The sequence below is a fragment of the Dendrobates tinctorius genome, unplaced genomic scaffold, assembly GCF_039654945.1.
Source record: "Dendrobates tinctorius isolate UK_male_01 unplaced genomic scaffold, ASM3965494v1 ptg000030l, whole genome shotgun sequence".
Classification (NCBI taxonomy): domain Eukaryota; kingdom Metazoa; phylum Chordata; class Amphibia; order Anura; family Dendrobatidae; genus Dendrobates; species Dendrobates tinctorius.
The window spans coordinates 19853256-19876816 of NW_027361698.1; the positions used below are offsets into that span (position 1 = coordinate 19853256).

The window sequence follows — 23561 nt, forward strand, 5'->3', positions numbered from 1 at the left end:
TTTCAAGAGGACAAAATAGCCCCAGAAAAAAACTGTCAATTATGTTTTAAAGTGAATATGTCATCAGGATTTTGCTAGGTAAACTACAGACACTGTCAGGTTGGTTTTGTTAAACTGATTAAAATGATACTTGGGGTGAAAAAATTTGTCTTGTAGTTCTTGTGTAATCAGTGTTAGAATTTTACAGCTAATGATATGCCCGTTCTCTTGGGCAGGACTGTAGGCAGAGTCTTATCTTCCTGCTCTAAGCCAGAGAAACCAAGGAAATACCTGCCCATAAGCCTGTCCCAAAGAACAAACATGTTCCTTATCATACAGACAGACTGTTGGTGCTTCAGGGTGGCCTGTGGGCAGGTCACTCCTTGGTTTCTCAGGCTTAGAGCAGAAGATATGACTGTGCCTACAGTCCAGCCCTGAAGCACAAACATGTTGCTCATCATAGAGACAGACTGCTGGTGCTTCGGCGCAGCCTGCAGGCAAGTCTCACCTTGGTTTCTCTGGCTTAGAGCAGGAAGATAAACTATGCCTACAGTCCTGCCCCGAAGCACGGGCATATCATTAACTGAAAACTTCTAACAATGATTACACAAGAACCACAAGGTGGATTTCTTCACAGCAGGTATCATTTTAATCAGTTTAACACTGCCAACCTGACAATGCCTGTAGTTTACTTAGCAAAATCCTGCTGACAGGTTCGCTTTAAGAGAAAGTGAAAACATTCAGTAATGTGTGGTAAGAACTTACAGCCATCTCTGGATTTTTCAATTTGTTCTCTCAAAAAACGATCTTTATGAAGATTAACATCACCAAACCAGAAGTCCACCTGTTTGGCTATGTCGGCAAGGAGCTGCTTCACCCGAGATCGCTTCTTTTTCTCACGATCCTTCCTTGTCTCAGCACTTTCATCTTCCTTCAGTTCATTCCTTGGTGTATCCATCTCCATCTCAGCCATAGTCATCTGAATGTAAAAAAAAAAGGCATTTTATGAATCCAGCTAAAGAGATTCATGAGTCCAAGTGTATTCAGTCTCTACCCACCCAGCCCGACAGCTACAGCTTGTCCTAAGCAGTGTGAGATATCAGTCGCAGAGAGGAGACACTGAGGCAAGGTTCACGTGAGAGTATTTCATTGTGTATACGAACCTCAATGCCCGGACTAACCAAACCCAAACTTAAAGAATCAGACACATATAAGGCTGTATGTTCAGATCAGGATACCTACTGCTTCACCGTATATGGTCCATGTAATATGCTTCTGGGATCCCAGCCTGAGGAGCTGTCAATCAGGCTATTTTTTTTTTATTGCAGAGCTGGAGTGGAGCTACTAATCTAAGTCCCCTGCATATAGTCTCATATTTATAAGGGCCATATTCCTTGTTTATAAGCGCCACTCCAGTTGGTCTCCAGCAGATTGTGACCTGTCGGATTACTCCAATGTTTGCTGGGGCGATCCAGAAGTCACAACTTAATGCAGGTCTGTGAGGGTGAGAACGAGTCCCTCCTAGACTTTCACAGAGAGCTGTAACCATTACCTCTGCCTTCTGGTCAGCCAGAAGTTGCAATCATAAGATTATGGAGTGGGATCAGCAGAAGACAGCGGCTGGCATGTATGAGACTAGGGTCAGGGAATTTAGATTAGTAACACCATTCCCGCACTGAAATATAAAAAAAAAGAAAAAAGCTGGAGCGGTGCTCCAACTTTCACAATAGATTTTACTGCCATTCTGACATGGTTTTCATAGTCAGCCTCATTATATTGTGGGGATGTGACTCGCTCAGGTGCAGCGGGAGACAATCAGGAGACCGGTTCTTCCAAAGTTCATGAGGTTTATTTCTGTCATAAACCATAAAACAGCGTATCACCAAAAATAGCCTCTAGCTTAGGCAAACAAAACATAAACCTTCGTGGTTGCAGACTCAGACCGCGAGTCTCAGCACATGCTGGGAGGTGTAGTCCTCCCCACATACAGCTCCCTGGTTCAGGAGCAGGTCACATTATAAGGCTGTAGCCACACCCACGTTCCCAGCAGCTGACTGATCACATGACTGTGACCTCACCACAGGTCCTTCAAACAAAAACAATAACAATATCTGGTATGCTTTACTTCTGCCTTACATTATGGAGATAAGCCATTTATGAGACACATATCTCCCATCAATTACACGACCCTTAGCCCTGCCACATACCTCCCCCCTCTGCCTAAAGCCGTGGGGCTTGGCACTTTCACCTACCAGGCAAGGGATTCTGGAGAGGGCATCGGCATTCCCATGTAGCTTCCCGGCCCTATGCTCTACATGGAAACTGAAGTCTTGTAGGGCTAAGAACCAGCGGGTGACCCTAGCATTCTTGCCCTTGGTTTCCCTCATCCACCTGAGTGGGGCATGGTCGGATATTAACCTAAACTTCCGTCCCACCAGGTAGTACCGTAATGTGTCCACTGCCCATTTTATGGCCAAACACTCCTTCTCTACAACTGAGTAATTTCTCTCACAAGAAGTCAACTTCCTACTCAAGTAGAGAACAGGATGCTCCTCCCCACGTATCTCTTGGGAAAGGACAGCTCCTACTCCGACATCTGAGGCATCTGTCTGGAGGACAAATTCACGTTTAAAGTCTGGGGCCAGCAAAACGGGCTGCTTACAAAGAGCTCCCTTCATTTCTTGGAAGGCTGACTCTGCTTCTTCGGACCAGCTGACCATCACTGACTTTGTCCCTTTAAGCAGATCAGTTAGAGGTGCAGCCATTGTGGCGAAGTTTGGGATAAACCTCCTGTAATATCCCACAATCCCCAGGAAGGCTTTAACTTGCTTCTTTGACAGAGGTCTCGGCCATGTTTGAATTGCCTCCACTTTATTGATTTGGGGTTTGATCTCGCCACGCCCCACTACATATCCGAGGTACTTGGCTTCTTCTCTCCCCAAGGCACACTTCTTCGGGTTTATTGTAAACCCCGCCTCTCTTAGAGCGTCAAACACTGCTTGGACCTTTTCCAGGTGAGTCTCCCAGTCCGGGGTAAAGATGACGATATCATCCAGGTATGCGGCAGCGTATAGCTTATGAGGTGCAAGGATTCTATCCATCGCCCTCTGGAAGGTTGCTGGAGCTCCCTGTAGGCCAAACGGCATCCGGACATACTGGAAGCACCTGTCTGGTGTGGAGAATGCCGTCTTCTCCTTGGCTTCCTGTGCCATGGGGATCTGCCAATATCCCTTGGTCAGATCCAAAGTGGTTATGTACCTGGCAGGTCCAAGTCTCTCGATGAGCTCATCAACGCGTGGCATGGGATAAGCGTCGAACTTGGAGACCTCATTCAGCTTCCGGTAATCGTTGCAGAACCTCCATTCACCATCAGGTTTTGGGACCAGGACAATCGGGCTCGACCAGCCGCTCTTGGATTCCTCAATGACCCCGAGCTTCAACATACGCTGCACCTCCTTGGAGATTACCTCTCGCCGGGCCTCAGGAATACGATATGGTTTCACGTTCACCCGCACATGTGGCTCGGTCAGAATTTCGTGCTCCACCACCTTCGTGCACCCCGGCAACTCTGAGAACAGGTCGCGGTTTTTCTGGAGTAACTCCCGGCACTGCTGCTTCTGGGCCTTCGATAGAGTCTCTGCTATGGTAACGGCTCCAACCTCCCCTTCTAGGTTGCCCAGCAAGCACGGAGTTACCGCTGGCTCTCTATCTTGCCACGGCTTGATAAGGTTAACATGGTAAACCTGGTATGGCTTCCGTCTTCCGGGTTGGTGGATCTTGTAGTTTACGTCTCCCAGTTTCTCCACCACCTCATATGGCCCTTGCCACTTGGCCAAGAACTTACTTTCCACCGTCGGGATTAGCACGAGAACTCGGTCTCCCGGATTGAACTGCCTCACTCTGGCTGACCGGTTGTAGACCCTGGCCTGAGCCTCTTGTGCCTGGCGGAGATGTTCTTTAACAATGGGCATCACCTTCGCAACCCTCTGCTGCATCAGTGCCACATGCTCAATGACGCTTCTGTGGGGCGTGACTTCGGCTTCCCAGGTTTCCTTGGCTATATCTAGGAGACCTCGCGGATGCCGGCCGTACAGAAGCTCGAAGGGGGAGAACCCCGTGGAGGCCTGGGGAACTTCACGGATAGAAAACAGTAAATACGGTAAGAGACAATCCCAGTCTCTACCATCTTCCTCTATGACTTTTCTCAGCATGCTCTTCAGGGTCTTGTTAAACCTCTCAAGAAGGCCATCTGACTGTGGATGGTACACTGAAGTCCTCAGCTGGGAAATTTGCAAGACTCTGCACAATTCTCTCATCACCTTGCTCATAAAAGGTGTCCCCTGGTCGGTCAGGATCTCCTTCGGCAAACCCGTCCGGGAAAACACATGGACCAGCTCACGGGCTATACTCTTCGCAGAGGAGTTTCTCAGGGGAATGGCCTCAGGATAGCGTGTGGCATAGTCCAGGATGACTAATATATACTGATGGCCCCGAGCTGATTTAACTAAGGGACCGACCAAGTCCATGGCAATTCTCTCAAATGGCACCTCAATAATGGGCAATGGCACAAGAGGGTTCCGAAAATGAGATGTGGGGGCAGTTAACTGACATGTCGGGCACGACCTTCAATAGTTTACTATTTCCCGGTGACACCCAGGCCAATAGAACCTCTGTACAATCCGTTCCTGGGTTTTTTCCACCCCCAGGTGTCCCCCCAAGATGTGTGAATGGGCCATGTCCAACACTTTTCGTCTATAGGGGCCTGGTACTATTAACTGCTCTGCCACCTCCTCCCTTATTTTCGTGACCCGGTACAACAATTCCCCACTCAACATAAAATGGGGAAACCTTGTGTCTGCTCCCGGCTCTTGTGCAACCCCATTAATGACGGTGACATTGTTAAAGGCTTCCCTTAGTGTGGGGTCCCTATGTTGGGCAGTCCCAAAATTCTCCCCGGCCACCCCTAACTCCGGGATGTCAGGTACAGGGGACCCTTCCTCTTCATCCCCAACAAGGACACATAAAGGGAACTCGTCTGCCTCTGGTGGTGGCGATACCTCAGTGGGGTGGATTGGTTCCCTGCTCTTGCTAGCACACTCAGAACCCATCCCCCACAGATCCCAAAACAGACAGAAATCCCGGCCAATAATTATGGGATGCAACAAGTCTCGAACAACGCCAACTTCATGCGACTCGGTGCCATGCGCCGTTTCAATCTTCACCCTAGCCATAGGGTAGTCCTTTGCATCGCCATGTATGCACCGAACACCAATCTTTTTACCCGGGAGTATGTTTAGAGGAAAACTGGCCCTCACAAGGGTCACCAAGCTCCCGGAGTCCAGAAGCGCCATTACTGCTCGATCGTTCACCTTCACAGGACATGCTTGTGGCCCCTTGTTAGGTAGCGAGTTCACACTGCAAGCTGGATATGCGTAGTATGAACTACGGCGTCCCATGCTGCAGTCCATCTGCTCGGTGGTCTGGGGACAACGGGCCGCTACATGTCCTGGCCCATGACACTTCCTGCAAATAACACCCGAGGGGACCTTGGGCACCGCCTCCCCCGCCCCTTTTGACCTTGGACGCACCACCCCTTTTTGTGACTCCGCCCCCTGCTGGGACCCCCAATATGGAATGGGCTGCTTCCCCAAGGAACCTTCCATCCCCTGGTATCTCTCGACCAGCCCAACCAGTTCATCAGCATTTTGGGGATCACCCTGGGCAACCCAAGTCTGTAGAGGTCTCGGCAGAGAATGCACAAACCGATCCATCACAACTCGCTCTACCATCTGTGCAGGGGAAGCCGACTCTGGCTGCAGCCATTTCTGGACCAGGTGCAACAGGTCAAACATTTGGGAGCGCGGGGGTTTGTCCCGGTGATAGGCCCAGCGATGAACTCGCTGTGCCCTGGTAGTCATTGTTACCCCCAAGCGTGCGAGAATTTCCGCTTTTAATTTGGGATATTCTCTGGCATCTTGTACCGTCAGGTCAAAGTACGCCTTCTGGGGCTCCCCCGTTAGGTAAGGGGCCAGTACCTCCGCCCACCGCTCTGGCTGAAGTTTTTCCCTCTCAGCCACCCTCTCAAACACCGTCAGGAAGGCCTCCACATCATCCTCAGGGGTGATTTTTTGTAATGCGCGTCTTACCGCCTTCTCGACGTCGGTGGCATCAGCCCGACCTGGGGTTGGGGCGCTCGTCCTGCCCTCCTGGATGGCGGTTGCCAGAAGCTGCATCTGCTGCCGTTGTTCCTGCTGGCTCTGCTGGAACTGCTGCCGCTGCTCCTGCTGGCTTTGCTGGATCTGCTGTAACAACAGCTTGTTGGTTTCCTGCTGCAGTGCCTGGGACTGGACCAGGTGTTTCATGAGGTCCTCCATGATTCCAGGCAATGCTTGTTGCCCCGCTGCAAACTTCACCCAGGACATGCAGCAACTGTCTCAAGTCTCTGCTGGGACCGCTGCCCGCATTCTCCACCAATTGTGGGGATGTGACTCGCTCAGGTGCAGCGGGAGACAATCAGGAGACCGGTTCTTCCAAAGTTCATGAGGTTTATTTCTGTCATAAACCATAAAACAGCGTATCACCAAAAATAGCCTCTAGCTTAGGCAAACAAAACATAAACCTTCGTGGTTGCAGACTCAGACCGCGAGTCTCAGCACATGCTGGGAGGTGTAGTCCTCCCCACATACAGCTCCCTGGTTCAGGAGCAGGTCACATTATAAGGCTGTAGCCACACCCACGTTCCCTCAGCTGACTGGTCACATGACTGTGACCTCACCACAGGTCCTTCAAACAAAAGCAATAACAATATCTGGTATGCTTTACTTCTGCCTTACATTATGGAGATAAGCCATTTATGAGACACATATCTCCCATCAATTACACGACCCTTAGCCCTGCCACATAATCTATGAGAGCTATTTTATTTTATTGCTTTTACTACATACAATTTTTTTCTACGGGATCGTTGACATGCATTGGCAAGCTTGATCCGCAAGATGGGTGAAAATAGGGCAGTCTGCAAAGAAGAAAAAGTACACTCAGAGTAATGGGTCAGTGATCTACTTGCAAAAGTAACAGACAGCACATGTACCAAAAAACTGCTGTGTGAAAGAGCCCTGACTTATGTCAGCTCCAATTATAGGAGAAAACAATGAAAAAAATGATGACATTAAGTCCTGTCATGGTAATACAACAAGAAAACATCATTGGCACAAACTACAAGTATGACCACAATGAAAAAATGGCATACCTAGCATAAAAGGTCTGGAACAAGTTGTGACGTTTTAGAATAACATAAGGAGCGAGGACCACACATACAGTATGGCAAAAATAGGTGCTACAAACCCATACAACAAACAAAGAATGCAAACATACACTACAGTTCAAAAATTTAGGGTCACTTATAAATTTCCTTATTTTTGAAAGAAAAGCACTGTTTTTTTCCAATGAAGCTAGCATTAAATGAATCAGAAATACACTCTATACATTGCTAATGTGGTAAATGACTATTCTAGCTGCAAACGCCTGGTTTGTAATGCAATATCTTCATAGGTGTATGGAGGCCCATTTCCAACAACCATCACTCAAGTGTTCTTATGGCACTTTGTGTTTGCTAACTGTACAAGAAGGCTAATGGATAGTTAGAATACCCTTGAAAACCCTTCTGCAAGTATGTTAGCACAGCTGAAAACAGTTTGGCTGATTAGAAATCCGGACGTTCCTTTGAGCTAGTTGAGAATCAGGAGCATTACATTTGTTGGTTCCATTAAACTCACAAATTTGCAAGAAAAAAAATTTTCATGTGAAACTCGACAGTCTATTCTTGTTCTTAGAAATGAAGGCTATTCCATGCGAGAAATTGGCAAGAAACTGAAGATTTCCTACAACGGTGTGTACCACTCCCTTCAGAGGAGAGCACAAACAGGCTCTAACCAGAGTAGAAAGAGAAGTGGGAGGCCCCACTGCACAACTGAGCAACAAGACAAGTACATTAGAGTCTGTAGTTTGAGAAATCGACGCCTGACAGGTCCTCAACTGGCAGCTTCATTAAATAGCACACGCAAAACGCCAGTGTCAACGTCTACAGTGAAGAGGCGACTCTGGGATGCTGGCCTTCAGGGCAGAGTGGCAAAGAAAAAGCCATATCTGAGACTGGCTAATAAAGGGAAACGATTAATATGGGCAGAAGAACACAAACATTGGACAGAGGAAGATTGGAAAAAAGTGTTATGGACAGACGAATCCAAGTTTGAGGTGTTTGGATCACACAGAAGAACAATTGTGAGAAACGCAGAACAACTGAAATGATGCTGGAAGAGTGCATGACACCACCTGTCAAGCATGGTGGAGGCAATGTGATGGTCTGGGGGTTGCTTTGGTGCTGGTAAAGTGGGAGATTTGTACAAGGTAAAGGGGATTTTGAATAAGGAAGGCTATGAGTCCATTTTGCAACGCCATACCCTGTGGACAGCGCTTGATTGGAGCCAATTTCATCCTACAACAGGACAATGACCCAAAGCACACCTCCAAATTATGCAAGAACTATTTAGGGAAGAAGCAGGCAGCTAGTAATCCATCTGTAATGGAGTGGCCAGCACAGTCACCAGATCTCAACCCCATTGAGCTGTTGTGGGAGCAGCTTGCCGTATGGTACGCAAAGAGCCCATCAAGCCAAACCAACTTGTGGAAGGGGCTTCTAGAAGCATGGGGTGAAATTTCTCCAGATTACCTCAGCAAATTAACTGCTGTAATTGCTGCAAAGGGAGCATTCTTGTCCGTGACCCCAAACTTTTGAACGATAGTGTAGGAAATACAAAACATGACAGACATGCTGTGTAAAGAAAATCTGTGCAATATATGGAGGTCCAAGATGTGCTAACCCCAGTGTATCATCACCTGTGACTTCCTCAGGGGTCTGTTGGAAGCTGGTTTGTCCATACGAGTGTTCGACAACCCCCAATGTATGGGAAGTCAGCGGCCATGGATCATTCAGAAGATTGGGAAATCTAGTGACCACTATGAGACTGGAGCAAGATGGAGACTTCGGCCACAACACTGGCAGTGTATTGATAGATCACTCTGTGCAGGTGACGATCGACCAATGCGCATATTGACTCCTAGGGCACCGCAACAAGTTTATTGGAGAAAAACCCAGCCTGGCCAAACTTTCCGTGACCTATTTATTGCGGTACCCTAATCACAATGCTCATTTGTCCACCCCATTAACCTGCCTTACACGGCGGACCCCGTGGCGTGCTGCAGCACCACCATATTATGCATGGGGGCAGCTACAGATCTATAGCAGAAGTTGGTAGAACTGGACAAAAAATGTCATTATCTAGCAGTAATGTGCTACAAAACGGGGACCTATTCCGGGTCATTAACAGGGGGGACAATGAGGGGACACGCTCAGACCGACCAACAGCACGTACTGGTACCGAGCACGGCCAGGAGTCCGCCATCACAGCCGCGCTCCACTCACTCACTATGTTACTGGGTGAAAGCTTTGCTCACCTCCGATCCTCCTCACGTCACTCACGGATCAGCTACTGAGCGCTGACGTCACCACTGCGCGACCCACGGCAGTGTAGGACCCAACACCCCTAAGAGCGGCCGCTGAAGTGCCTGTGTTACCATAGTAACTCCTCTGTGACTGCCGCTCGTGGGCTCCCTCTGGCTTTGGGTGGAGCAATAATGCTCGTGTATTGTATCACAAATAAAACACAACGAGCAGTTGGAGAGTGCAAGAACTGCAGCTCCTGGAAACCCGCGTGTGAGGCGCCGGGTGATGACGTCATTCGGGCGCGAAATTTTGGAAACAGATTAGATGTGCGTAGTATTGCTAGTTGCGGGATCTGCGTGCTGTCATTGCACCGTGTGTGAGTGGGGTGCGGGGCATGCGTGCCGTAAGTGCGCTGTGTGAGTGGGGTGCGGGGCCTGCGTGCCGTAAGTGCGCTGTGTGAGTGGGGTGCGGGGCCTGCGTGCCGTAAGTGCGCTGTGTGAGTGGGGTGCGGGGCCTGCGTGCCGTAAGTGCGCTGTGTGAGTGGGGTGCGGGGCCTGCGTGCCGTAAGTGCGCTGTGTGAGTGGGGTGCGGGGCCTGCGTGCCGTAAGTGCGCTGTGTGAGTGGGGTGCGGGGCCTGCGTGCCGTAAGTGCGCTGTGTGAGTGGGGTGCGGGGCCTGCGTGCCGTAAGTGCGCTGTGTGAGTGGGGTGCGGGGCCTGCGTGCCATCACTGCGCTGTGTGAGTGGGGTGCGGGGCCTGCGTGCCGTCACTGCGTTGTGTGTGGTGCGGGGTCTGCGTACTGTCACTGCGTTGTGTGTGTGTGTGGGGGGTGCGGGGTCTGCGTACTGTCACTGCGTTGTGTGTGTGTGTGTGTGTGTGGGGGGGGTGTGGGGTCTGCGTGCTGTCACTGCGTTGTGTGTGGGGGGTGCGGGGTCTGCGTGCTGTCACTGCGCTGTGTGTGGGGCCTGCGTGCTGTCACTGCGCGGGGTGTGGGGCCTGCGTGCTGTCACTGCGCGCTGTCACTGCTCGGGGTGTGGGGCCTGCGTGCTGTCACTGCGCGGGGTGTGGGGCCTGCGTGCTGTCACTGCGCGGGGTGTGGGGCCTGCGTGCTGTCACTGCGCGGGGTGTGGGGCCTGCGTGCTGTCACTGCGCGGGGTGTGGGGCCTGCGTGCTGTCACTGCGCGGGGTGTGGGGCCTGCGTGCTGTCACTGCGCGGGGTGTGGGGCCTGCGTGCTGTCACTGCGCGGGGTGTGGGGCCTGCGTGCTGTCACTGCGCGGGGTGTGGGGCCTGCGTGCTGTCACTGCGCGGGGTGTGGGGCCTGCGTGCTGTCACTGCGCGGGGTGTGGGGCCTGCGTGCTGTCACTGCGCGGGGTGTGGGGCCTGCGTGCTGTCACTGCGCGGGGTGTGGGGCCTGCGTGCTGTCACTGCGCGGGGTGTGGGGCCTGCGTGCTGTCACTGCGCGGGGTGTGGGGCCTGCGTGCTGTCACTGCGCGGGGTGTGGGGCCTGCGTGCTGTCACTGCGCGGGGTGTGGGGCCTGCGTGCTGTCACTGCGCGGGGTGTGGGGCCTGCGTGCTGTCACTGCGCGGGGTGTGGGGCCTGCGTGCTGTCACTGCGCGGGGTGTGGGGCCTGCGTGCTGTCACTGCGCGGGGTGTGGGGCCTGCGTGCTGTCACTGCGCGGGGTGTGGGGCCTGCGTGCTGTCACTGCGCGGGGTGTGGGGCCTGCGTGCTGTCACTGCGCGGGGTGTGGGGCCTGCGTGCTGTCACTGCGCGGGGTGTGGGGCCTGCGTGCTGTCACTGCGCGGGGTGTGGGGCCTGCGTGCTGTCACTGCGCGGGGTGTGGGGCCTGCGTGCTGTCACTGCGCGGGGTGTGGGGCCTGCGTGCTGTCACTGCGCGGGGTGTGGGGCCTGCGTGCTGTCACTGCGCGGGGTGTGGGGCCTGCGTGCTGTCACTGCGCGGGGTGTGGGGCCTGCGTGCTGTCACTGCGCGGGGTGTGGGGCCTGCGTGCTGTCACTGCGCGGGGTGTGGGGCCTGCGTGCTGTCACTGCGCGGGGTGTGGGGCCTGCGTGCTGTCACTGCGCGGGGTGTGGGGCCTGCGTGCTGTCACTGCGCGGGGTGTGGGGCCTGCGTGCTGTCACTGCGCGGGGTGTGGGGCCTGCGTGCTGTCACTGCGCGGGGTGTGGGGCCTGCGTGCTGTCACTGCGCGGGGTGTGGGGCCTGCGTGCTGTCACTGCGCGGGGTGTGGGGCCTGCGTGCTGTCACTGCGCGGGGTGTGGGGCCTGCGTGCTGTCACTGCGCGGGGTGTGGGGCCTGCGTGCTGTCACTGCGCGGGGTGTGGGGCCTGCGTGCTGTCACTGCGCGGGGTGTGGGGCCTGCGTGCTGTCACTGCGCGGGGTGTGGGGCCTGCGTGCTGTCACTGCGCGGGGTGTGGGGCCTGCGTGCTGTCACTGCGCGGGGTGTGGGGCCTGCGTGCTGTCACTGCGCGGGGTGTGGGGCCTGCGTGCTGTCACTGCGCGGGGTGTGGGGCCTGCGTGCTGTCACTGCGCGGGGTGTGGGGCCTGCGTGCTGTCACTGCGCGGGGTGTGGGGCCTGCGTGCTGTCACTGCGCGGGGTGTGGGGCCTGCGTGCTGTCACTGCGCGGGGTGTGGGGCCTGCGTGCTGTCACTGCGCGGGGTGTGGGGCCTGCGTGCTGTCACTGCGCGGGGTGTGGGGCCTGCGTGCTGTCACTGCGCGGGGTGTGGGGCCTGCGTGCTGTCACTGCGCGGGGTGTGGGGCCTGCGTGCTGTCACTGCGCGGGGTGTGGGGCCTGCGTGCTGTCACTGCGCGGGGTGTGGGGCCTGCGTGCTGTCACTGCGCGGGGTGTGGGGCCTGCGTGCTGTCACTGCGCGGGGTGTGGGGCCTGCGTGCTGTCACTGCGCGGGGTGTGGGGCCTGCGTGCTGTCACTGCGCGGGGTGTGGGGCCTGCGTGCTGTCACTGCGCGGGGTGTGGGGCCTGCGTGCTGTCACTGCGCGGGGTGTGGGGCCTGCGTGCTGTCACTGCGCGGGGTGTGGGGCCTGCGTGCTGTCACTGCGCGGGGTGTGGGGCCTGCGTGCTGTCACTGCGCGGGGTGTGGGGCCTGCGTGCTGTCACTGCGCGGGGTGTGGGGCCTGCGTGCTGTCACTGCGCGGGGTGTGGGGCCTGCGTGCTGTCACTGCGCGGGGTGTGGGGCCTGCGTGCTGTCACTGCGCGGGGTGTGGGGCCTGCGTGCTGTCACTGCGCGGGGTGTGGGGCCTGCGTGCTGTCACTGCGCTGTGTGTGGGGCCTGCGTGCTGTCACTGCGCTGTGTGTGGGGCCTGCGTGCTGTCACTGCGCGGGGTGTGGGGCCTGCGTGCTGTCACTGCGCGGGGTGTGGGGCCTGCGTGCTGTCACTGCGCGGGGTGTGGGGCCTGCGTGCTGTCACTGCGCGGGGTGTGGGGCCTGCGTGCTGTCACTGCGCGGGGTGTGGGGCCTGCGTGCTGTCACTGCGCGGGGTGTGGGGCCTGCGTGCTGTCACTGCGCGGGGTGTGGGGCCTGCGTGCTGTCACTGCGCTGGGTGTGGGGCCTGCGTGCTGTCACTGCGCTGGGTGTGGGGCCTGCGTGCTGTCACTGCGCTGTGTGTGGGGTGTGGGGCCTGCGTGCTGTCACTGCGCTGTGTGTGGGGTGTGGGGCCTGCGTGCTGTCACTGCGTTGTGTGTGTGTGTGGGGTGTGGGGCCTGCGTGCTGTCACTGCGTTGTGTGTGTGTGGGGCCTTGGGGCCTGCGTGCTGTCACTCCGTTGTGTGTGTGTGTGTGGGGCCTGCGTGCTGTCACTCCGTTGTGTGTGTGTGTGTGGGGCCTGCGTGCTGTCACTCCGTTGTGTGTGTGTGTGGGGCCTTGGGGCCTGCGTGCTGTCACTCCGTTGTGTGTGTGTGTGGGGCCTTGGGGCCTGCGTGCTGTCACTCCGTTGTGTGTGTGTGTGTGTGGGGCCTTGGGGCCTGCGTGCTGTCACTCCGTTGTGTGTGTGTGTGTGTGTGGGGCCTTGGGGCCTGCGTGCTGTCACTCCGTTGTGTGTGTGTGTGTGTGGGGCCTTGGGGCCTGCGTGCTGTCACTCCGTTGTGTGTGTGTGTGGGGGGCCTTGGGGCCTGCGTGCTGTCACTCCGTTGTGTGTGTGTGTGGGGCCTTGGGGCCTGCGTGCTGTCACTCCGTTGTGTGTGTGTGGGGCCTGCGTGCTGTCACTCCGTTGTGTGTGTGTGTGTGGGGCCTGCGTGCTGTCACTCCGTTGTGTGTGTGTGTGTGTGGGGCCTGCGTGCTGTCACTCCGTTGTGTGTGTGTGTGGGGCCTGCGTGCTGTCACTGCGTTGTGTGTGTGTGTGTGTGGGGCCTGCGTGCTGTCACTGCGTTGTGTGTGTGAGGGGTCTGCGTACTTTCACTGCGGTGTGAGTGGGCGTGGGGTGCGAGGTCTGCGTGCAGGCGCTGCATCGTGTGTGTAAGTGGGGTGCGGGCTCTGCATGCTGTCACTGCTGTGTGTGAGACTGATTGTTAACCCTTTGTATATGTGTGACTTCTCTAGACATTTTCAGAATTGGAGCTGATACTGATTTGTCTTAGAAAATAAATACGGAAAAGCTTAAAGGGAGGTATCTGTACTAAGTCAGAACTAAGGACTTGCGAGCCTTAATTGCGTGGACCTGTTGTCCCCCTTCCCCCCATTGTATTTTTGATGTTTTGTTATCTTAGATATTTTTTGGTGTCGCTATTAAAGGTCATGTTTTAATGTCTTTCCTCTTGCAGTATCTATGCTAAGGCCATCAATAAAAGATAATTGGAGGGGAGCTGAATTTCAGACCACGAGTTACTTGTGGGGGGTTGCAGAAAAGGCTCAGCTCAGTACAGTCTGTAGGGGCTATGAATGGTGCTGCGAGTTCTCCTATGCAAGTGAATGTGACAGAACTGCAGTACCACTCCTGACCATGACCAAATGTTTGACGCTCTTTCAGTTCCATACCTCACGACTCAGGAGACAGCGCCTATTGCCGCTAAGCCTCACCACTATTCCTGCACCGATATTTTCTGTGCCCACATTAAAGTCAAAAAGTTAGCATCATTATATGCATTATAGTGTTTGTCTACGAGCCTCAGCGTGAGCACTGTCTTATGTGCTATCATCCAGGTGTAAAGGGTTAAAAAGCACACAAGCCCCAGTTTTTGGAAACTAAAGAATGGATTATGTCTTTGCTATTTATTTATTAGTGTCATTTATTTATTTTTATAGGTGAAATTGAACGTGTGTAAATAGCTCCTCATATGGAAGCATGGCTGCTCAGATGTACACAGTAAGTAGAAAGGTTCCATGTGATTTTGATGCATTGTTTTTTTTTTTGTTTTGCATGAAAATCCACAAGTAAATTATCCTGAATTTAGATGCGTTTTTTGTTGCCGATTTGTGGTTTGGTGTATTTTGGCACCTTTTGGTGTTGAAATGTAAGTAAAATGCATTAAAACAATTCCAACACTTGTAAATTATTTTTTATGTGAAAAATGAGCTCCTTTTTTAAAGGGAACCTGCCAGTAGGATCAGCCTTTTATAAGCTGTCTGTGTGCATGTAGGACATAGGAAGCTGAATAAAATGATACCTTGATATCTGAAATCAGATGTCTTATTCCAGAGAAATCCATGGTTTTCTAAATATGTAAATGAGCTGTTAAGATGTTTGGGCTGGACACTGATCTCCCTGGGAATCTGCCTCTAGAGCTTATTTTAAATTAAAGGGTGTGTTACCAGTGTGAGACATGTGGACCAGGAGAGCAGGCTGTCGGTCATTAAATATTAAGAAAAAACATGTTAGATGCGTTTCATATCATTTGCGGCAGGCATCTGGACATAGGGCTAATGGTGAATCCCAACACTGCACACTTCAGAATGGGTAATGTGGAGAATGATTATTTGCACAGTAGCTGCTTCTTTAAGTAGAGGATGATGGTGGTTTGTGCAACTAAGCCTCAATCATGAAGAAGCGGGGTGAACTTAAACAGGACAGTCTCTTTATGAATGGTAATGGGGACAAGTATTTATATACAAGCAGCAGGAAACTGGTGTTCAGGTTTACACTCAGTTGAAGATTGACTTATGCCCACAGACAGGCAGATATCTGTGTGACACCTTTTTTTTTTCAAGTCGATATTTCCCTTCCATAGATCTGAGCTATGCTTCTGCCCTGAGTGTTTTTCCTCCTAGAGGTACAATGAGAATTTCTCTAGCAACCTTCCACGACAGCATAGGAGGTTGTCTCCACGCCCTATTGGGGGACAGGAAGCACGAGAGGTTAAAAGGTCCCTCCCACCTCCCTCTCACCAGTGTCTTTCCTGTCCCCCATGGGGCATGGAGAGGTTCGGTATGCTGTGTGGCCGGCTGCTGCAGCGTACCTGGAATCCTTAAGCCAGGCAGTGGTGGTCGGTGGCGCTGCCTCCCCTCCTCCAGACTGCTCCCGTCTTCTTCGGAACTCGGGACCTTCCTGGCCCACCTGCGCTCTTCTAGGGGGAGTAAAGCGGGCCAGTGATCCCCGACCGGAGGTCTCCCACAGCTCTCCGGTCTCTCCTCCTCCTGCGCGCCGTGTGGTGATCCGGAAGTGACGTCGCGCGCGGTCACTTCCGGGGTATGTGTGACGACTTCCTGTCATGGCGGCCCCCATTCAGCTGCCGGTGCGTGGAGCTCTCCAGCGCGTGCTCCGGGACCCAGGGAGGAGGAGGGGGAAAATATAAAAACTGCGCTGAGGGCGGGGTTAACCCCTTATTAACCCGTCTGAAGACGCCGACAGGTAAGGCGAAATCCCCTGTCAGCATGGACGGTTCTTCCTGCCCTGCGTCTGCAGAGCCCAGCGCAGCCACAGTAAGTGTACCTGGGGTGGGTCCTAGTGGTGCGGTCCTGGGATAGAGGTCCTCAATATGCTTCTCCCCCTTTTGTTATAGGGAGAAAAGTCTGCCCACAAAAGCACCAATACCACCAGCAAGTCGGCCAAATGTGCCATATGCAGTGCAAAAGTTCCCTCAAATTGGGTGAAGAAATTGTGTCAAGCTTGCACGGACAGGGTGGTCAGGGCTGAGCACCCGTCATTGATTGACATGATCCGCAGCCTGGTCACTCATCAGGTTAAGACTTCCTTAGCCGCCCTGTCCCCCCCCTCCGCCACCTCCTCCTCCTCCGATTGTAGGCTCACCATCCCCAAAAAAGCGGAAAATACAATTAGAGGACTGAGAATCCGAATCAGAAGGGTCATACAATTCGGGCTCCGAGAATTGGGAGCAATCGGGAACTTCTAAATCAGCCGAAACTAGGAAATACCTCCTTTCCACGGAATATGTGAAAGAGCTGGTCAGTGCAGTACGGGCCACCATGGGCCTAGAGGACGAACCCTTTACTCAGTCAGCACAGGACCGCATGTTCAGGGGATTTGAGGGACCCAGACGAACAGGTTTCCCAGTACATAGAAGCATAGTAGATATGATCTCTCAGGAATGGGAGTACCCAGAGAGGCGCTACTCAGCCCCCTCGGAACTCAGGCATAGATTCCCCCTGGAGGCAGAGGAGTTTAAATGGGACATCCCGAAGGTTGATGTCCAGGTGGCAAGGGTGGTGAAGAAGACGGTCCTTCCCTTTGATGATCTGTCCCAGCTTAGAGACCCGATGGACCGTAAGGCAGAAAGCCTCCTAAGTAAAGCCTGGGAAACCTCTGCTTTTTCCCTAAAGTCAGGAATTGCGTCCACATGTGTCTCTAGGTCTCTCTTCCAATGGATCGAGGAACTAGTCATATTTCGCGGGGAATCTCAAGAGGTGACCTCCTTAACTCCCTTCCTATACTACAGAGAGCTTCAGGCTTCTTGGCGGATGCATCAATGGAGATGATCCGCACCTCGGCCAGGGCTATGGTACAGTCCAATTCTGCAAGGCGGGCCCTTTGGCTTAAAACGTGGAGCGGAGACTTGACCTCCGAGGTTAAATTCTGCTCTTTAACCTTCAAGGGTGAACATGTCTTTGGCCCGGCCTTAGATGAAATGTTTGAAAAGGCCACAGATAAGAAGGTGCTGCCTGGCAGAGGACCACAAAAAAGCGGCTTTTTCGAGCACCCCCCCCCCCCCCCCCCCCCCAGAATCAGCCATCCCAGCCGAGAGAGAAGAGAAAGACGGGAAGATGGAGTTATGCTAAGGGGAGAGGCAGGAATATCCTGGTCCCCCAGCAGCAACAGCCACAAGAAAAACAATGACTCGACCCCGGTGGGGGGAAGGCTTTCGAGGTTCATTCACTCTTGGCAGTTGATTTCCAACAGCCCATGGGTCCTCAGCGTGATCAAGGAGGGCCTACTGCTAGAGCTCGAATCCTCCCCCCCGCAGGGTATAAGAGTTACCTCCCTACCACCTCGGGAGACTCCAGCACTGAAATCCGGCATTCAGCTCCTTCTACAATCAAACGCCATCTCTCAGGTCACTGTGGAGGAACAGGGAAGGGGGCATTATTCCAGACTGTTGCTAGTGGAAAAAACCCACAGGAGAGGCAAGAATAATAAATCTGAAGGGCCTCAACCGACACCGCATATCGCAGATTCAAGATTAATGGCGGTCTTTACCAACTCCATCTGATAGGGCTGTCTTACTTCATGGCAACCATAGACCTGAAGGATGCCTATTTTCACATTCCCATACATCCTTCTCACAGGAAGGATCTGAGGTTTACAATCTGTCAGGGTACAGAAGTCATACACTATCTGTACAACGTGCTTCCCTTTGGGATATCCTCTGCCCCTCGAGTATTTTCCAAGATTATGGCGGAAGCTGTGTCCCACATCAGAGGCCAGGGCATATGCATTGTGCCCTACCTGGACGACCTACTGATAATAGGAGCCTCCTACCAGATCCTGGAAAGCCAGGTGACTCAAACCCTGGGTATTCTTCAATCGCTGGGGTGGATTCCGAATATAAAAGTCGCATATCCAACCCTCCTAGGAGATAAAATTCTTAGGAATTCTCCTAGATTCAAGAAAACAAATGACCTTCCTCCCAGAGGAACATCAGAGGTCCATAATATCAAGGATCTCGAGTTTCAGGGAACAAAGGTCCCCAACCCTCATGTCAGCCATGTCCATACTAGGGTCAATGACCTCCTGCATCCAGTCAGTGCCTTGGGCGCAGGCCCACTCCAGAATACTCCAGTCCCACATCTTAGGAAACTGGAACGGAGATCATACCTGCCTGAACAAGAGAGTCCAGACCCCAGGAAAGGTGAAAGCTTCACTAATATGGTGGATGGACCACAAGAATCTGTGCAAGGGAATCAACTGGTCCCAGATCCCCCTGGTCACGGTAACGTCAGGTGCCAGCAAAAAAGGCTGGGGAGCTGTGGTGTCCCGATAACCATTCCAGGGGTTGTGGAGCCAGAAAGTGAGTGCAAAATCTTCAAACTTCAGGGAGCTGAAGGCCGTGGAGGAAGCTCTCCTGGCAGCAAGACACCTAGTCCTGGGCCATCATATCAGAGTCTACTCGGACAACATAACAGTGGCCCATCTTAGACACCAAGGTGGCACAAGATCTAGCATTCTAGAGGGTCTTTCAGGCAGAATATTCTGCTGGGCCGAAAGACATCTCCGTTCTCTAACAGCAGTTCACCTAAAGGGTACCTCCAATTTTCAAGCAGACTTCTTGAGCAGAAAATGCATCCACCCTGGCGAGTGGAGCCTAAACGAAAGAATCTTTCAGAGGCTGGTCAACAGGTGGGGTCTTCCGGAGGTGGATCTACTGACCTCAAGAGAAAATGCCCGAGTGAGAAACTACTTCTCCCTGAACACCAGGGACAGATCCCTGGGGGTAGATGCCTTCGCCCACAAGTGGAGGTTTTGTCTGGCGTATGCCTTCCCACCAGTTCCAATCCTTGCCGCAACCCTGAGGAAAATCCGGGAGGATCGGACCCAAACCATTCTAGCAGCCCCGCTATGGCCAAAGATGAGGTGGTATTCTCTAATTACGGAGCTACAGGTAGACGGGCCATTCCACCTACCCCTGGAAGACGACCTTCTCTTGCAGGGCCCTTTACATCACCCAAACCTCCGGGGAATGAAGTTAGCGGCCTGGTTACCGAGACCCAGATCCTGAGGGCCAGGGGGCTATCAAAGGCAGTAATAAAAACCCTCCAGAAATCTTGGAAACCGGTCACCATTGCTATTTATAACAAAATATGGAAAAAGCTTTCCTCATGGTGTCTGCCAGATTTGCCTGACCCAGAAAACCTTAACATTTCCCGTATTCTGGATTTCTTACAGAGGGGGCTTGAGCTAGGTCTAAAGCCCAGCGCACTTAAAGTTCAGGTATCAGCATTAAGCTCCATGTTCGACTGTGACTTGGCCAACCACAGGTGGATTAAAAGATTCATCACATCAGCCACTAGGCTACATCCAAAAAGGCTAGTCGCCATTCCACCATGGGACTTGAATGTGGTACTTACGGGACTCACTCAATCTCCCTTTGAGCCCCTGCCATCTTGTACTCCTCAGCTCCTCTCCTGTAAAGTGGCTTTCCTTATAGCTATAACCTCGGTAAGGCGAATAGGAGAGCTCCAAGCTCTCTCAATCAGGGAACCCTTCCTAACAGTTAGAGACGATTCCATAGTTCTTTCCCTTGATCCATCGTTCCTACCAAAGGTTGTGTCTGACTTCCATAGATCACAGGAAATAATTCTTCCCTCATTTTGTCAAAACCCAACAAACCCTAAGGAGGAGGTGTTTCATACGCTGGACGTGAGGCGCATAATTCTCTACTACTTAGAGTGTACCAAACCCTATAGAATTGACCACAACCTATTCATCCATACCTCTGGTCCAAACAAGGGAAAAAAGGTAGCAAAGAACACTGTTGCCAATTGGATTAAGAGGGCCATCTCCGAAGCATACCTGGCGCAGAACATCACTCCCCCTACGGGGATCAAAGCGCATTCAACACAATCTACCTCTACTTCATGGGCTGAAAGGGCAGGCGCATCTTCAGAGCAGATTTGTAAGGCAGCAACCTGGTCCTCCTTACATACTTTCACTAAACACTACAGGTTGGACCTTGTGTCCAACAGGGATCTAGTCTTTGGCCGAAAAGTTCTTCAGGCCGTTGTTTCCCCCCCCTACTGCAGTATAGGTTGTTATGCCTCCTATGCTGTCGTGAAAGGTTGCTAGAGAAAATAGAATTAGACTTACCGGTAATTCGGTTTCTAGAAACCTTCCACGACACCACTATTTCCCTCCCTGTATTCTTGGACGAAACTCTGAGAATCTTAAGGTAACCGGTGCTATGGTGATCAGTTATAAGTCACTGGTGGGAGGGACCTTTTAACCTCTCGTGCTTCCTGTCGCCCATTAGGGCGTGGAGACAACCTCCTATGCTGTCGTGGCAGGTTTCTAGAAACCAAATTACAGGTAAGTCTAATTCTATTTTTCCTAACATGAAGGCTGTCAGCTCCCTTGTTTCATTGGTCCCTTCTAGACCCAGCTGTCTAGGAAAGAAAACTCCCTAGAATCATAGAATGGTAGAGTTGGAAGGGACCTCCTGGGTCATCTGGTCCAATCCCCTGGTCAAACCAGGATTCACTTAATCATCCCAGACAGATGTCTGTCCAGCCTCTGTTCGAAGACTTCCATTGAAAAAGAGCTTACCACCTCTTGTGGCAGCCTGTTCCACTCATTGATCACCCTCACTGTCAAAAAGTTTCTTCTAATATCTAATCTGTGTCTCCTCCCATTCAGTTTCATCCCATTGCTTCTAGTCTTTCCTTGTGCAAATGAGAATAATGATGATCATTCTACAATGTGACAGCCCTTGAGATATTTGTAGACAGCTATTAAGGCTGGAGTCACACACAACGTAGAAATATACGGACCGTATTGTACGGCCATAATATGGAGAAATGATCCGTATGTCATCCTTTGTCAGGGTGTGGCCACGTATTTTTCTCATGTAAACATCCGTATGTGATCCGTATAGCGTTTTTTTTTCTCGCAACCTTGCAAAATGGACATTTAACGGTTTTGAGGTCTGCACATAACTTAAATCATCATCACCGACCCTATTTATTGGCTCTACATCAGGTGGCAGCCTCCAATCTGCCCATTTTGGTGCTGGGCTTGTGTTGGTGTCTTGGTGGTTGTTAGCAAACATGTCAGACACTTCAGTTCACCCCAACTGACCGTGTTCTGTTCAACTGGGTTTTGTCCCGGCGCTTTGTGCAGCCATACCCAGTGATTGTGGATCCGAGGAGGAGGAGACGAATGTGGGTGCATCCACATTTGAGACAACGCCTCAATAAAGGACATTTTCATAGGCTTTATGCAGCTCTGAGGACACATCCCGACAAGTTTTTCCTCTATTGTCGGATGACCATTTTTACCTTTTGATCTTTGTTGGAGACGGTGCGCCCAGGGATCACCTTCCAGGACACCCGGATGCGCAAATGTATCTCTGTGGAGGAGCGGCTTCTCCTTGCGTTACGGTATGTATTCCTCAGCTACAGAATGTATGTAGATGATTAGGTTCCAAAAGAATTCTCTTACTCAGTAACACCTTTTTGGCTGAGTGACATTATGAATTGTTCCCAAATATATGCTCTAAGAAGACTTTGATGTGTTATTCCACATTCCATAGCCGTGGTACATGTGTGTATGTATTGTTTGCCTATCTTCTTACTTACCCACTGTTCTGGTGATCTATATGTAATGTGTGCATTCTTTAGCATGTAGTAATGTGTATATATTTTCTACATTTGTTTAATTGTAAGTTCCTCACAATCATAGTGTTTGACGAGTGTGACCAACTTTTACTACTGAGGCCGCCTATGCAGCATCAGTAGTAAAAGATAAAATGTAAAAATAAATAAAAAAATAGTGTTGTTCTTACCTTCCGACGTCCCGCGCAGCCATTCCCAGTAATCCTTTGCCACAATTACCGCGATGACGTCTGTTCTCGCGGGATCACGATGTCTCGCGGTCATTCGCGATGACCGCGAGAACTGACGTCATCGCGGGCATTTTCGCAAAGGATTACTGGGAACGAGAGCGTGGAGAGAAGTGGGAAGGCTGCGCGTGATGCCGGAAGGTGAGAATAACAATATTTTTTATTTTAAATTCTATTTTTTACAGGGATATGGTACCCAAAGCCCGGAGGACAGTCTCTTCTCCGGACCGTGGGTACCATCCGCAAATGTTCTGCTTACTTTCCGCATGGTGTGCACAGCCACGTGCGGGAAGTAAGCGGAACAATGCATTCCTATGGGTGCGGGATCGCCGCGATTCCGCAAAATTAATTAGCATGCTGCGGTTTTTCCGCGAAGCGATTCAGCCGCGGTAAAAACCGCAACATTAGCACAGCATTGCGGAATCTCATAGGAATGCATGGGATGCTTATTTTTTGCGGCAAAATCGCCGCAGAAACGCGAAAAAAACGCCACGTGTGAACTCAGCCTTACTCGTCCGTATTTCTCTCTAGTGTGACGCCGGCCTTAAGTCTCCTCTGTCTTTTTTGCAAGCTAAACATTCCCAATTCCTGTAATCGTTCCTCATGGGACATGGTTTGCAAACCACTCAGCATTCTGGTCGCTCTTCTCTGAACTTGCTCCAGTTTGTTGATGTATTTTTTAAAATGTGGTGCCCAAAACTGGACACAGGATTCCAGATGAGGTCTGACCAAAGAGGAGTAGAGGGCAATAATGACTTCACATTATCTAGACTGTATGCTTCTGTTAATACATCCCAGAATTGTATTTGCCTTTTTTGCTGCTGCATCACACTGTTGACTCATGTTTATTTTATGATCTATTAGTATACCCAGTCTTTTTCACATGTGCTGTTGCTTATCCCTATTCCTCCCATTCTGTATATGCTTTTTTTATTTCTATTGCCTAGATGTAGTACTTTGCATTTTTCCCTGTTAAAAACCATTCTGTTAGTTGCTGCTCACTGATCCAGTTTATTTATATCTTTTTGAATCCTGTCTCCCTTCTCTAGTATTAGCTATACCTCCTAGCTTTGTGTCGTCAGCAAATTTAATCAAAACAATACAGGGACC

General features: G+C 51.9%; 2 protein-coding genes across 5 annotated transcripts in view; one reads left to right on the forward strand and one right to left on the reverse strand.

The window, feature by feature from the left end:
- The window catches only part of LARP7 (La ribonucleoprotein 7, transcriptional regulator), a 70109-nt gene extending 60340 nt beyond the window's left edge, over positions 1–9769 (reverse strand). The window contains exons 1-2 of the mRNA XM_073571938.1: positions 9493–9769; positions 745–958 (exon numbers count right to left, since the gene is read on the reverse strand). Coding sequence (XP_073428039.1) covers positions 745–958 — 214 coding nt within the window. The 5' untranslated portion in view covers positions 9493–9769. The remainder of the gene's footprint in view (positions 1–744; positions 959–9492) is intronic.
- Positions 9673–23561, forward strand: part of ZGRF1 (zinc finger GRF-type containing 1) — a 140204-nt gene continuing 126315 nt past the window's right edge. The window contains exons 1-3 of one of the 4 annotated variants that reach the window (XM_073571935.1): positions 9842–9857; positions 14047–14107; positions 14747–14809. In XM_073571935.1, coding sequence (XP_073428036.1) covers positions 14789–14809 — 21 coding nt within the window. In that variant the 5' untranslated portion in view covers positions 9842–9857; positions 14047–14107; positions 14747–14788. The other 3 variants (XM_073571934.1, XM_073571936.1, XM_073571937.1) reach the window with 3 other exon arrangements.